This window comes from Habropoda laboriosa, unplaced genomic scaffold (assembly GCF_001263275.1).
Source record: "Habropoda laboriosa isolate 0110345459 unplaced genomic scaffold, ASM126327v1 scaffold193, whole genome shotgun sequence".
Classification (NCBI taxonomy): Eukaryota; Metazoa; Arthropoda; class Insecta; order Hymenoptera; family Apidae; genus Habropoda; species Habropoda laboriosa.
In genome coordinates this window covers 12,031-25,108 of record NW_017100342.1, presented here as the reverse complement: position 1 = coordinate 25,108, position 13,078 = coordinate 12,031, and the positions used below count along the sequence as shown (strand labels likewise).

The following is a 13,078-nucleotide window of genomic DNA, read 5'->3' as shown; positions in this document are numbered from 1 at the left end:
CCGGTAAATCTGATAGTTTGTCTTTTTTTTTTTTGTCGTTTAACGTTATTTGAATGTTTACGAAAATTTGAGGATAATGAAAGAATTTCAAACATATGAAAATTGTTCTAGTAGTATTAGAAAATACGATGATTGTTCCATTGATTGAAACGCCAATATTCTGTTACATATGCTGTTGTTTGTAAGTATTGGGATACCCCTTATATTCGTACAGAAACTATTATATTATTTAACCCTTGACTACATACATCTGTCTTTAATATGTTACCACACACGTGTAGTCTCTCAGATTACTTTGGCTGTATTAAATTTTTTTTATATTATTTTTCTATATTATTTAATGATATACATGTTATTTGTTTTTTGCAATATTTTACAGAAACATATGTTGTAATGTTACATACAAAGTTAGAATTTTTTTTAATAGAATAGTGTATCACCTGTTGTCAATTGAAGCTACTCAAACCCCAAACTTTCCACAATTCTCCACATATGTACTTAGTTGTGATAGTGAAATAAAAATTCGTTTTGATCCCTGAGTCTAATGGTCTTTAGTTAAAGGGTTAATTATATAGGTACACTTCTTCGCCAGATTTAGTATCACATATCAGCAGAAATATATGTACATATATTATGAAACTACAGGCTGAATATTTTCGTAATGACTGTTTAAGTTCATTTCACACTCATGTAAGTGTCCTAATACATACGAACGGGTGTACATTTATTTTTATTGCTCGTTTACTGTGTGTCTCGAATCTTTTAAATGTTTCTAGATTTCTATAACCAGCGTTCATATTATAATGATATTAATTCATATTGCAGCACACCCATTTGCTCCTATATTTTGTAAATATGTAAATACAAGAACACATACAAGGTGCCCTAGTTTTTTTTCGATCAAATTTCATCAGTATCTTCTATGAGTATAAGTACGAAAAAAATGTTATATAAACATAGGTCATTTGAAACTTCATTAAAAAGTTATAACAAAAATACGAAAAACGAAGGGAATGGTAACGAACTTGTGATTACTATGATAGAAGCCAAGAATGACACTGACAAAAGTTACATTCAATAACTTCAAATCGCAAAAAACAGCTCGCATAAACAGATTACATGTACATATCTCTGATATATTTCTATTTTGTATCACAACCTTCCTATTTCGTATTATCATTATAACTTTTTAACAAAGCTTCAAACGACCTATGTTCACTTGACATTTTTCTCTTATCTGTATCCATAGAATATACTGACAAAGTTTTATCCCAAAAAAATTGGGACACCCGGTATATTTGACAATCGTGGTAAAGCAATACAATTCGGTACGATACGCGCGCCGCAAGGCAGGTACACCAGGTGATAAAACCCTCAAGTTGATCTGAAAATCAGTCATTCACGAGCATCGAGAGAATTAAAAAAGTTTAGCAGCGAGCACGAAGCATTCTTCGATAACGAGAAACTCTGACTCAACCCGCCATCGAAACAAGCGATGGTACAGAACCTCTGAAACTGCAGACCCTCTACCTTTGATCATACGTTATGCAACCGAGCCTCTGACCGCAGACACGACGAGCCCTACCCTCTATGATTTGACAAATCTTGACAGAAGGATTTTAGTTATCCTGACCCGAATGCATCAAGTCAAACCTCCCGCTCTCTACTCCGCTCCTACGACTTCCCGTGTTGCGCTTGCTTGACAGTCACTTTTAAGTACAACTTTTGTAACACCCATTTGTCGACACAGTTTTGAAATAAACCGTGGTACAGTATTTATTATAAATTACTTTCATTTTAATTCAATTATATTCACTGATATACATTTTTCACGAGTAACACAGCACCAGTTAGCATTGATATTTTATTATAGCTGAAATAGAGTATAGAATAGTTTCTTAAATATCGACATTTGTTTTGGGTGGTATTTCATTGAATAAAACAATTTTATGAAGAACAATTCTATTATAATATTTCCTACATTTCTCATGTTCGAACGTGTTACGCATGACTTTGAATAACTGAAGTAAAAAAGAGGATAATAACATTAACTTAGAAAGCTGTGAATTAAAAAAATAAATAAATAAGGATTAACAACTAAATAGAAGATTAATGATAATGAACAGAAACATATTCTAATAAGAGAACATCCCGAAGTGATAGTTACCGATTTTTCTAAATCTTTGCTAGGTATATGGCAGATTTCATACTTAAAAAGAAATATCCCGAAATTATAATCACCGATTTTGATGAAATTTTGGTATGTGGTAGATTTCAATAAAATATTCGACATGTACCTTTTTTTTATCGGTAATTGTCCACATTCTATTAAATTTCCTATAGAAATCTATTAAAGATAGAATGGTGGTGTATATAGACAAAATTTATATCTCTGAATGACGAATAAAAGTCCATTTATTTGAATAATATACTAAAAATTAAATTTTTCTATTAATTTTTCATGTAAAATATTTATCGTTTTTCGCGTAAATTTTTATACATAAATTACATACCCAAACACAAAATACGGATAAATTAGAATTTTGATTTTTTGAAAAATAAAAGAAATAATTGTTCTTAAAATATGCTCTTATTTTATATTTGTCCGAGATTTATAGCACGTATATTTATGTTTTCTGATTACGATATGCTACATATCGTTAATTATTTTTTCAATGGACAAAATTACAATGCAGATTTTCGCCATGCAAACCGCGAAAGTTTCTATTTACGCAGTCACATTCGTCATTCAGACATATAAATTTGATCAATTTACACCGCTTCTCTAACTCTAATAAGTTTCGAGATATTGGACTAAATGTACTTACTACTCTCGACTTTGAGGACGATTTTCACCCCTTCACCGTAAACGATTGCCGATAAAAAGAGGTACCTGTCGAATATTTTTTTAAGATCTACCACGTACCAGAATTTCATCAAAATCGGTGATTATCACTTCAGGATATTTCTTTGTAAATATACCTCGATTACGGCAACAAATAATTACCTAATCACTGTTAAATATCGATTAACTATTTCCCGTCAATTAATAATCGCGTTACCAAGACTTTGTTGATTTCTAATAAACAAGTTAGTACTTTTATATTTATTTGTTATATTAAAGGTGTGTTCAATATCGATTTTCGTAACCGTTGGTATACTGCAATGTCTGTGTTCTTCGTAGCTATATAAAACATGCTAGTATCTCCTGTGTAAATTGAATTGGTCGCTCAAGGCTAGCGAAGGATAAAACATACAATATGGTTTAATCACTCTATCATAATACCTCTTGTTTGTCCTTTCTGTAGTTTTTCGATTCTGATGTTTGCTTTAAAGCCAGAAACCACGAATTTACAGACACACACATTACTTCTCGAGCGTATTGTAATATTTGAAGGTAGTATAGTAAATACGCTCTGTTATTGTAAAATGAATTGTCCTTTCAGAAAAATAGCACAATGACTTACAAGGGAAGTTCGGCAACGAGGAAATTCAAAAAAATGTCAAACTTTGCAGAAATGTAGTTCAAGTGACGCTAATACCGGAAAAATAAAACGGTCCTAAGAGTAAAAACACCGTTTAAAAAAAAAATTGTGACTTTTCATATTGTCGTGAATATTTACAAAACCGTACAAGATATGGAAAAAAAAGTTAAATTCGATGTTGTGTGGTTTTTTATGCCCTACATTATGGTGGTAAATAATTTTAGAAAAACTTTTTCTTTTTCAAAATATACCCTCACCATGTATTTTTTTAATTCTTTACCACCATTTCGTAGGGCATCAAAAACCACATAACTCTGTATTTTCACTTTTTCTCCATATCTTCGACGGTTTTGTAAATATTCCCAATAATATAAAAACTCACAATTTCTTTGAAGGGGTGTTCTCGCTGCTACGGCCGTTTTATTGCCAAAATAAAAAATGGTTTCGTTATTAGCATCGTTGAACTATATTTGTACAAAGTTTTAAGTTTTCTTGAATTATCAGGTTACTGAACTTTCCTTCTTAAAAATAAATGTCATCAGAAAGACGTAGATTCTTCTATTATATATAGTATTTATAGAAGTTTTACCAGCTTGCATTTTAAGGTTGACATTTTACACGCAGTTTTTTTTTTTAATCATATACGGAAATATTGATAATATCGTACTCTCTGCAGAAAAATTTGTAAGATTCTATACATGTAACCTGACTGCTTAAAATCTTTTTAAGGACAGTTCTAGCTCGACGTGTTCGCGGCGCTCGTTTTTCAAGTCGAGACGGAACTATTTCTGTGTGAAATCGTGAATGAATAGGAACCGCCGTGTCAGATTTACAAGCCGACCATCTCATTTGCTCTCGACAGGCAGCTGGTTGCGAAAAAGACGTACAAAAGTCGATAGAACCCATTTCAGAGGAACTAGACGTTTAGAAGAACGCCTCCATAAAAAGCCACGGTTGAATGCCATTTTGAACTTACACCTTGTTCATCAAACCCTTTTCCCTTGGAGGAAAACGCAAGGCTTTTGCTAAACTTCCTGTTTGTTTTTAAATGCATGCACAAATTGCCGAAACTCCTGCGAATATTTGACGTTCCATCCTATATGAATGATAAATTCAGGAAAAATTTCGAATAACATTAAACCTTCATTTTGTTTACTATATTTTTGATTCTGCATGCAAAAGTTCTCCTTAATTAAATTTCCCAAAGATTTCACTTTATAATCTTGGGTTTTAATATTTCTTATTATTAATATAATATTTAACTTCTAGCTATCATTATATGTGCAGACATCAATTTTCAACATTAATTATATTTTCAAGCGAGATAACATTATAATCTTTAGTTTATCATTTCATCAAATTTCAAAGAACGTTTTCGTTTATATTTTTGCATGTTACCTTCTTAAAATATAAATAGTCTCATATTCTACCTTCATGCCTATTATCTATTTTCCCTTTGAAGCAGTTCCGTACGAAAATTCTTTTCATTTATACCATATATATATTTTATCAGGGATTTTCTTTGAAAAATGAACAATAGAAGGATTTCTTCATTTTCATAATCTTATACTTTCTGGATGATTTATAATCTGTATAAACTTAAATATCTCAACTATATTGATTAATTTCATTGTATGGGAACTATTTTATGTAGATGAGTCTATTTTTTTTGTAGTCTCAATCTTTTATGCAGATGAGTGAAAATTTATCGAATTTTTTGAATTTATGTAATCAGTAATACATATCTATTTTTTAAACTATTTATCATTAGCGCGCATAAATTTCGGAATGTCAAGACAAATCATTTAAAATTCAGTTAAAACTATGCAATGACAAATACTCCTTGAAGTTATGAATATTACTTTCATAAGTATAATAGTTTTGCTTAGCAAATTAACGAGATTCGCTGCTTCGTAGCATAGAATGTTAAAAATTAGATGAATGGATACATTTTTTAAAAACGTTCACGTTCTTCTCAAATTGCATATCGATTATTTTTCCAAATTCAGCTAACAATTTCTAGCTACTATATTCGTACTTTCTGGATGGCGAAATTTAAATCTCACTAAATGTCAATCATGTTGATAAATTTTTCGTAGTATCCTTAAATTATTGGGGCAATCGTATTTTATAATAGTACACGTGCAGTACTATTTCTAAATTTTTGTGTATAAAATAAAAAATTCTTAAAGTACCGTTCAAAGTTTGTAACATTTTTTCAAATTTTTTAACCCTTAATTTGTAAAACCTTTTACAACACCTTTCACAAGAGATGATAAATCCACATGTAATGATAATTCCTACCCTCTTTTTTCAACTTAAATAATGAATTGAAAGGATGAAAGCAATACTAGGTTGTATATTAATAAGAGCATCCCTTACGTTTTCATTTCATGAATACCCTTTGTCCTATTGTAATGAAAAAACCAGGATTTATTATTGGCTCAACGTCCAGCCGCATTTGCGTGTACACTCCAAGGTCGGAAATCGATATATGCAAAATATTTTGATGCTAACAGATTGAGAGGCGACGTTGCGTTCGATGGAAGATTTATAAAGCCGTTTGGAGCTATAAGTCAACTTTATTGAACTCTGTCCGCTCTTCTGTGCACAAGTACCTGCCTCGGGATTTAGAACAAATATCGCAGTATTACCAACAAACAAAATCGCGAAAACAAAATGGAACATCGGTGTTCACCGGTTAAATATTCAAGGCATAAGGCTTTAGTATCGTCAACTACGGAAACGTCCAAGAGTCGAAGTCAATTCAAACCGTAACGGCTAGTTTTTTCGATCTTTACCCAAAAATTGATTATATATGGTGGGCCAGATAAAACAGACTACCTAATTGTTTTTTCTAGCTATGGTAGTACGAGACATTTTTTATACGTAATTTAAGAGGTTTCAAAGGGTGAATGAGATATTAGGTCATCACATAAGTTCGTGCCGAAAACGAAAAACATTTTAATGAAAATCTAAGGAAATTCTGTAGCGAGAACATAATAGTCTTACAAAAAAAAAAATTGGGAAAAAAGTTGTGGAATGAGAAGGCCCTTTTTTTTTATCAAATTTTGAAGGTTCGTTAAAAATATTGATCTAAATTATAAAATTAGACACGAATTTGTGGGATAATCTAATAGAAGAAAAATTTAGTTGATGGAAGAAATGACCAAAAATGAAATGAAATTTCATATTTGACTTAAAATTTTAGAGTCCAAAGTCATTTTAAGGTTATATTAAATGCACATCAACGAAAAAAAAAATATTCATTCATGTATACAAATATGCGTGGCCTTGAAAAGAACAGAGAAAAGTAGCACCAATAAAAAAAATTTTCTTCCACCTTGTTCATCCTTTCAAACCATTTAAAGTACGTATAAAAATTTTCTCGTGCCACTATAACTAGAGAAGATAATTAGATGGCCTGTTTTATGTGGCCCATCCTGTATAATGTTTCACATAAAGTCAGTTTCATATATCTAGAAAAATTCAATTCATTTACTTATGATACCACAAACACTCTCCCGTTCATAAGTATTAGGACATTCATTGAATGTGAAGCAAACCTAAAAATTAAGTTGCCAAAAAAAATGACTCAGTCTGGAATTTCGTAGTACAGAGTGCATACGATAAAAGTTCTAAATGTCTAGTATCATTTTAGGTGCCGTTATAAAACTGAGACCGTTTTCATATAATATACAAAAAATTATAGCTACGAATTTTAAAATATTCATAGTACTGTCATTACCCGAAAACCATTGTAATTTTGACAAATCTATTAAAGCCATCGCATATAAAAAATAGTGAAATTGCCCTCTTCTATTTTTCTCACAAATCTACCACCTCCAAAAAACAACAAACACTGGAACCTAACAGTGTGAACACGTTGTATATTCTGGTGGACATATTATATGATACTATCTTTTAAAATTTAATCTTCGTTTAATAAACATTCAATAATTTTATAGAATTCAGTGAACATGCTTCTATTTCATTATTTCTTCTACTAGAATCACGAATACAAATATTACGAAGCAATTTAATCAAAGAATATGATCGAAAAAGCGCAGAGCGTGCAAATGGACAAGTGAAAATTTCCACTAACAATACAGAAGAACATGTCAATTGTTCCTCGAACATCCTGACAATCTGCGTTACTTTCTCCTATCGCTCCCTAAAGACACTGTTCTCATTCCTTTCCCTCATTACGTGAGAAAATACACGACTCTAAGATGCATTTTTCACGGAGACAAACGAATTTAGGTTCCTACTTCGACAAAATGTCCGATCGGTTTTCTGGTTGCGGCGAAAAAGCAACCGCATTTTTCCATTTTCATCCGTATTTAACGTCAGCATTGGTTCCACCTCTTTGCTCGAATAAACGAGATGAAAATGCTTGATCCCATTTTTTTCTTTTCCCTGTCCACTTTCCTATTGGAAAAAAGAATGGCAAACAACATACGAAATAACTGTAGTAGAGAAAACAATCACTCGTAAAACATTTATAATATTTCAAGTATTTTCAGGACTAAATACTTTCGTTCTATAACAAAGAAAGGTTATATCTTGTTCCACTTTTCAATGAAACTTTTCGTAAAATAATGCTTATTTCTAACATGGAATTTCTATTATTTCTAAAATAGCACATAATCATAATCGTAGTTATACATATGTCATACTCAAATTCTTAAATTATGAATATTGACTTTATTACAGGAAAACTGAGGCACAACTCAGGAAACGAAATTTTTGAAGGAAATCAAGATATGTTGAAAGAAAGAGGTAAGCATAGCGATAATAATACGATATAAAATTTATATATATTATGCGATATAACAAACAAGTCACAGAATTGAATTTCTAACGATTTAATTGTGAAATGATTGAATAATTACGACGTGTATGAATACGTTTCACGCATTTGCCTTCCAAAATGACGAAAATAAATACTTTGCTTAGTCAAAATTAGAAGATGAAATAGGATTGCACGAAATAGTAAAGTTAATAGTAGAAATAATTAAAAATAATGTATTTTGTTATCTTTAATTCCGAGATTTAAGTTTTAATACTTTTATCACATATTTACAAATCTCTCGAGAAAAAATTATTTACTTCAACTTTAACGAGTTTATATTATTGAAATTCATGTTAATATAAAGGAAGTCATAAAGAATACAAATCAAAATTTAAATAATGTACTGAACAGTTTTAGAACTTTCTTACATACTTATATCTTGCATCGAGCTATATTTCGTGTATACACGCTTTTCTATATACAGGGTAAATTTGTTTCAATCAAACTTTCTCAGTATGTTCTATGGGTATAAGTATGAAAAAAAATGTTATATAAATACAGGTCGTTTGAAGCTTTGTTAAAGTGTTATAACAAAAATACAATAGGAAGCGAATGGAAACGAACTTGCGGTTGCTATGATACAAAACAAAGAACAGCACTGGCAAAAGATTCATTCAACATCTTTGACATCAGATCGTAAATACAGCTTTCATAAACAGACTAAATATTGTAGATGTTTATATCGCTGATCTATTCCTATTTTATATTATAACCTCAAATTCGTTACCATCCTCTTCGTACTTCGTATTATTATTATAACTTTTTAATAAGGCTTCAAACGATCTACGTTTATGTAACATTTTTTTCTTTCTTATGCTCATAGAACATACTAACAAAGTTTGATCGGGAAAAAATAGGACACCCTGTATATTCATAAACACGCGGGTCATTTGAAAAATTCTCGAAATAAAGTACAAGATGGCAGTGGAAGTTCTGAAATTTGTAGTTTATTACAGATTTTCATTTGTCACGTGAATAACTATAGCACATAAAATTATTCTGCTACTTGGTATTTCGTACACACCTATTTAAACAAATATGCATCCACGTTCTATGCCGTGTCTTCCAACAATCGATCAGAAACGAATTTGAATCTAAAATCAATAAATTAAAGTACGATTTATTACCACATGAACCTTATTCGCCAGATTTATGTGCCTCCGACTTCTATCTATTCCCACGGTTAAAAAGATTCCCTGGTGAAAAAAAAATTCTTGTCGGATAAGGAAGTTACGGAAACTGTTGATGAATATTTTGCTGGTCTTGACAAACCGGGAGTTTTGTGATGGCATCGCGACTTTGAAACATAGTTGGTCCAAGTACATTCACATTAAAGAGGATTATATTAAAAAATAAAAATAATTTGAAAACAATATAAGTAAACTGCCTTTCCATTTCGTTTCAAGAACTTTTCAATTGACCCACGCATCTGATAAAGGAACTGAACGTTTTGCTAATTATAGTCTTTATCAGCCTGTCGTATGTACCACTTTACATGTCACTAAATATATATTTTGGTACATAAATCCGTAACAGTATAACAATTTCTTCTTACAGATTTAAAATTGCGGGGTCGCAAAGAAACCAACGGAAACGAAGGAGACGATTACGACGATTCTAGCGCGGCGTCGAACGAGAACTCTTTCAGCCTGATTTTCACCTTGCTCACATTTACTATTTACCTCCATCATCATCCACAGTTAAGGACGCTGCACTCGGCTTGAAAATCAGCCCCCACCGTACCAGTACATCATTAGACCCTTCTTTCGATCGCGACCCATTGAACATTTGTAAATCCACTTAGAAATCCATCACTCAGGGACTCCATTCCGAGGATAAATTAATCGTGAACCGCGCTGACCACTCAAACTGTATTATAAAACAACATTATTATTATTATTGTATAACAATATTAGCTATTGTAAGTTATTTGTAATTGGGTAGATTAAGAAGCGGAAAGGTAATTGTTTATCACGGAGAACTATCATGTAGCGAGCAATAAGTAATAGAACACGAGAAGATCCTGTGCTGGAATTGAATTCATAGACGTGTGTATCGTGTGTGTAGCGAGCCTGGATCATGCTCAATCGTAACTGATCATCGTACTTTGAGCTAGTCAATATGGAATTTCATTCCTAGCTTTCGCATAGTCATTTGCATTAAGGTAGTTAAGTGTGTTCTGTGATTACACTTGATCACGTCATTTTGTATTTTCGATGTAAACTTACAGTAACATCGTCATAATTATCGATTTTTACGACACTTTTGATTGGAATTTCTATGAAATCAGATATTTTTTCATTTCTCAATTAGAAGTATTTCATTCTGTATTAGAAAATTGTTCAATTGATAATTGTAAACTATGAAAAGTGTCACAGTTTCTTTCCGATCAAACTTTATCAGTGTCTTCTATGGGTGTAAATAGGAAAAGAATGTTATTCGATCATAGATCATTTGAAGCTTTGCTAACACGTTCAGGACGGTGTGTTTTCATACTTATACCCATAGAAAGTACTAACAAAGTTTGATTGGAAAAACTGGGACACCCTGTGTATGTGCCATTGATTTAATATTGGTTTATTTCTACGTGAAATATTTCGGTGCTGATCACTAAACCCTTTATTTTAAACGATTAATTAAACAGAACTTTATTTACGTTTCTTACGGTACAGACAAGTATTATAAGAATGATCCAACAAAGGAGAACGAAGATAATAAAATAAAAAATATACAAAGTGTTATAGATTTTCTCGTAAAGTGTGTCCGAAGCATACGGAAGACAGGCGTATGTCCAAAATTTGTAAATTATTTATAAACTTTTTATCAGAATCCCAAAGCGGTTCAATATACAAATTTCAATTTTTTATGCCACGGAATCTAAAGTGTTGTACTGTGTAATAAGAAACAGACATGTAAAGGTACGTTTCATTGCTAAACAAACGATCGATCATCCACTTTGAACCTTGATCATTATTTTCTTTCCAAGAAAAGACGTTGAAGTATAGATATCTAGCTAAAATCGATTTTATGAATATATATATAGTAGCGAGCGCTTGATAACTAGCACCAACAGCCTCGGTGGAAGCCTCCAGTGATTCGTATTTGTATCAAGTACTATGTTTATTGAATGAAACGACTATCGATATGCATTCATGTATATATACATATACACCTGATATATGTATACTATACATATGATTATACAGGGTGTTTCACCTAACTTTATTACCTGAAATATTTCTGTTTCAATTAAAATTTTATTAAAATATTTCCTACAAAAGTTGAGTAGTTTCATGAATATCAGTGTATAGTAACAATAGATTTATTTTATTGAGAAAGCTTGATGAGATAAGAAGGTCCACTTTGTTTTTTTAGTTACAACGCTATATTTTATTTGTCTGTACACGGTAGTCATTTTAAAAACGAATTTAACACTTGTAACATGTTGACAAACAAGTAAACCTCTTAAGAGCCGACGATTAAACAGAATAAAACTATTATTGCTATACGTTAGCTCCTATAAAACTATGCAGCTTTTGTAAGAGACATTTTTATGAAATTTTAATTATAGCAGCAATATCTCAGGTGACAAAGCTAGGTAAGGCACCCTGTATATAAAGTAATATAATACAGCCCATGTATTTGTATAGCGTATGGCTGAAACTGAATATACCCCGACGGTCATGAGGAGCACGGATCGATGAAAAATGAAATTCTTTGTGAAATAGTGTGCGACAAAAATTTTTAAATCTTTAACTTGCAGATTTTCAAGTCACTGGGTGAAAATTTAGTAACAGTAAATTCTGGTTTAGCAGTTCGAAAAAAATTGTAATCTTTCAAATAGCGGAAATTAATTTCTTTCACAGAACAAAGTATCATTTCATACTGAAACTGTCAACGAATAACTTTCATGTTGAATATAAATAACCACTATTTTAAAAAATTTCATAAAAGACTTTTGAATCAGAATTGCCTCTTAAGTTGATAATTGGTAATTGATCGATGATAAATATGAAATTAAAACCTAACATGTGATTCGTAATTTGCGTAGAATTATTCAATGTATTGTTCGAAATTGATGGTTTAAAGATTCCAAACATGTATGTAAGTGTATGAAACTTTCGTAACAATGTGTCTTTCGGGAAAGATATAGAAATTTTGAATTATAAGAGGCCATTAACTTTACTATATTGTCTATAAATGTAAGTCAAGACAAGGGTGTAAATTGAAACTTGCAAACTTAGTTAAATAATATATTAAGATAGACATTTTATTAAAAATGTATGAAAAAAAAAATGAGAAGCTCATAAGCTTTACACTTAAAACACATTTCAATATAATGCTTACAGATGTACAATATGTTGGAATTGAGTATTTAAATTGATACGATAGTTAAGTTATTGTATTAGTATAAGTTTCAAAACACCTGTTCAATTTTCAGTTTAAGTACACATTGTAACATGTCGGCAGAGTGTTCCAAAATGAATACCAATGTGCTATTACAAATTGAATCACGTCTTTCTTGACATGCTGCAAATTCTCATCTGGTTGTTCTACTATATGTACTACAAAAGAATAATATCGCAAAAAAATTTATGAAAAGAGAAAAATCTATTTATTGTTTATGGAAACAAAAGTAAATCTAATATTGTCATTAATAAACATTACATGTTAGCTTCCTTTTTCATGTCATACGATATAAAACTACACTTATATTATTTGAACTTTATTACCTAAT

General features: G+C 31.0%; 1 protein-coding gene across 1 annotated transcript in view; it reads left to right on the top strand.

The window, feature by feature from the left end:
• Window positions 1–10,195, top strand: part of LOC108574495 (limbic system-associated membrane protein-like) — a 169,669-nt gene extending 159,474 nt beyond the window's left edge. Inside the window, exons 9-10 of the mRNA XM_017937100.1 lie at window positions 8,202–8,267; window positions 9,898–10,195. Of these exons, the coding sequence (XP_017792589.1) occupies window positions 8,202–8,267; window positions 9,898–10,064 (233 nt within the window). The 3' untranslated portion in view covers window positions 10,065–10,195. The remainder of the gene's footprint in view (window positions 1–8,201; window positions 8,268–9,897) is intronic.
• Window positions 10,196–13,078: the final 2,883 nt, after the last annotated feature.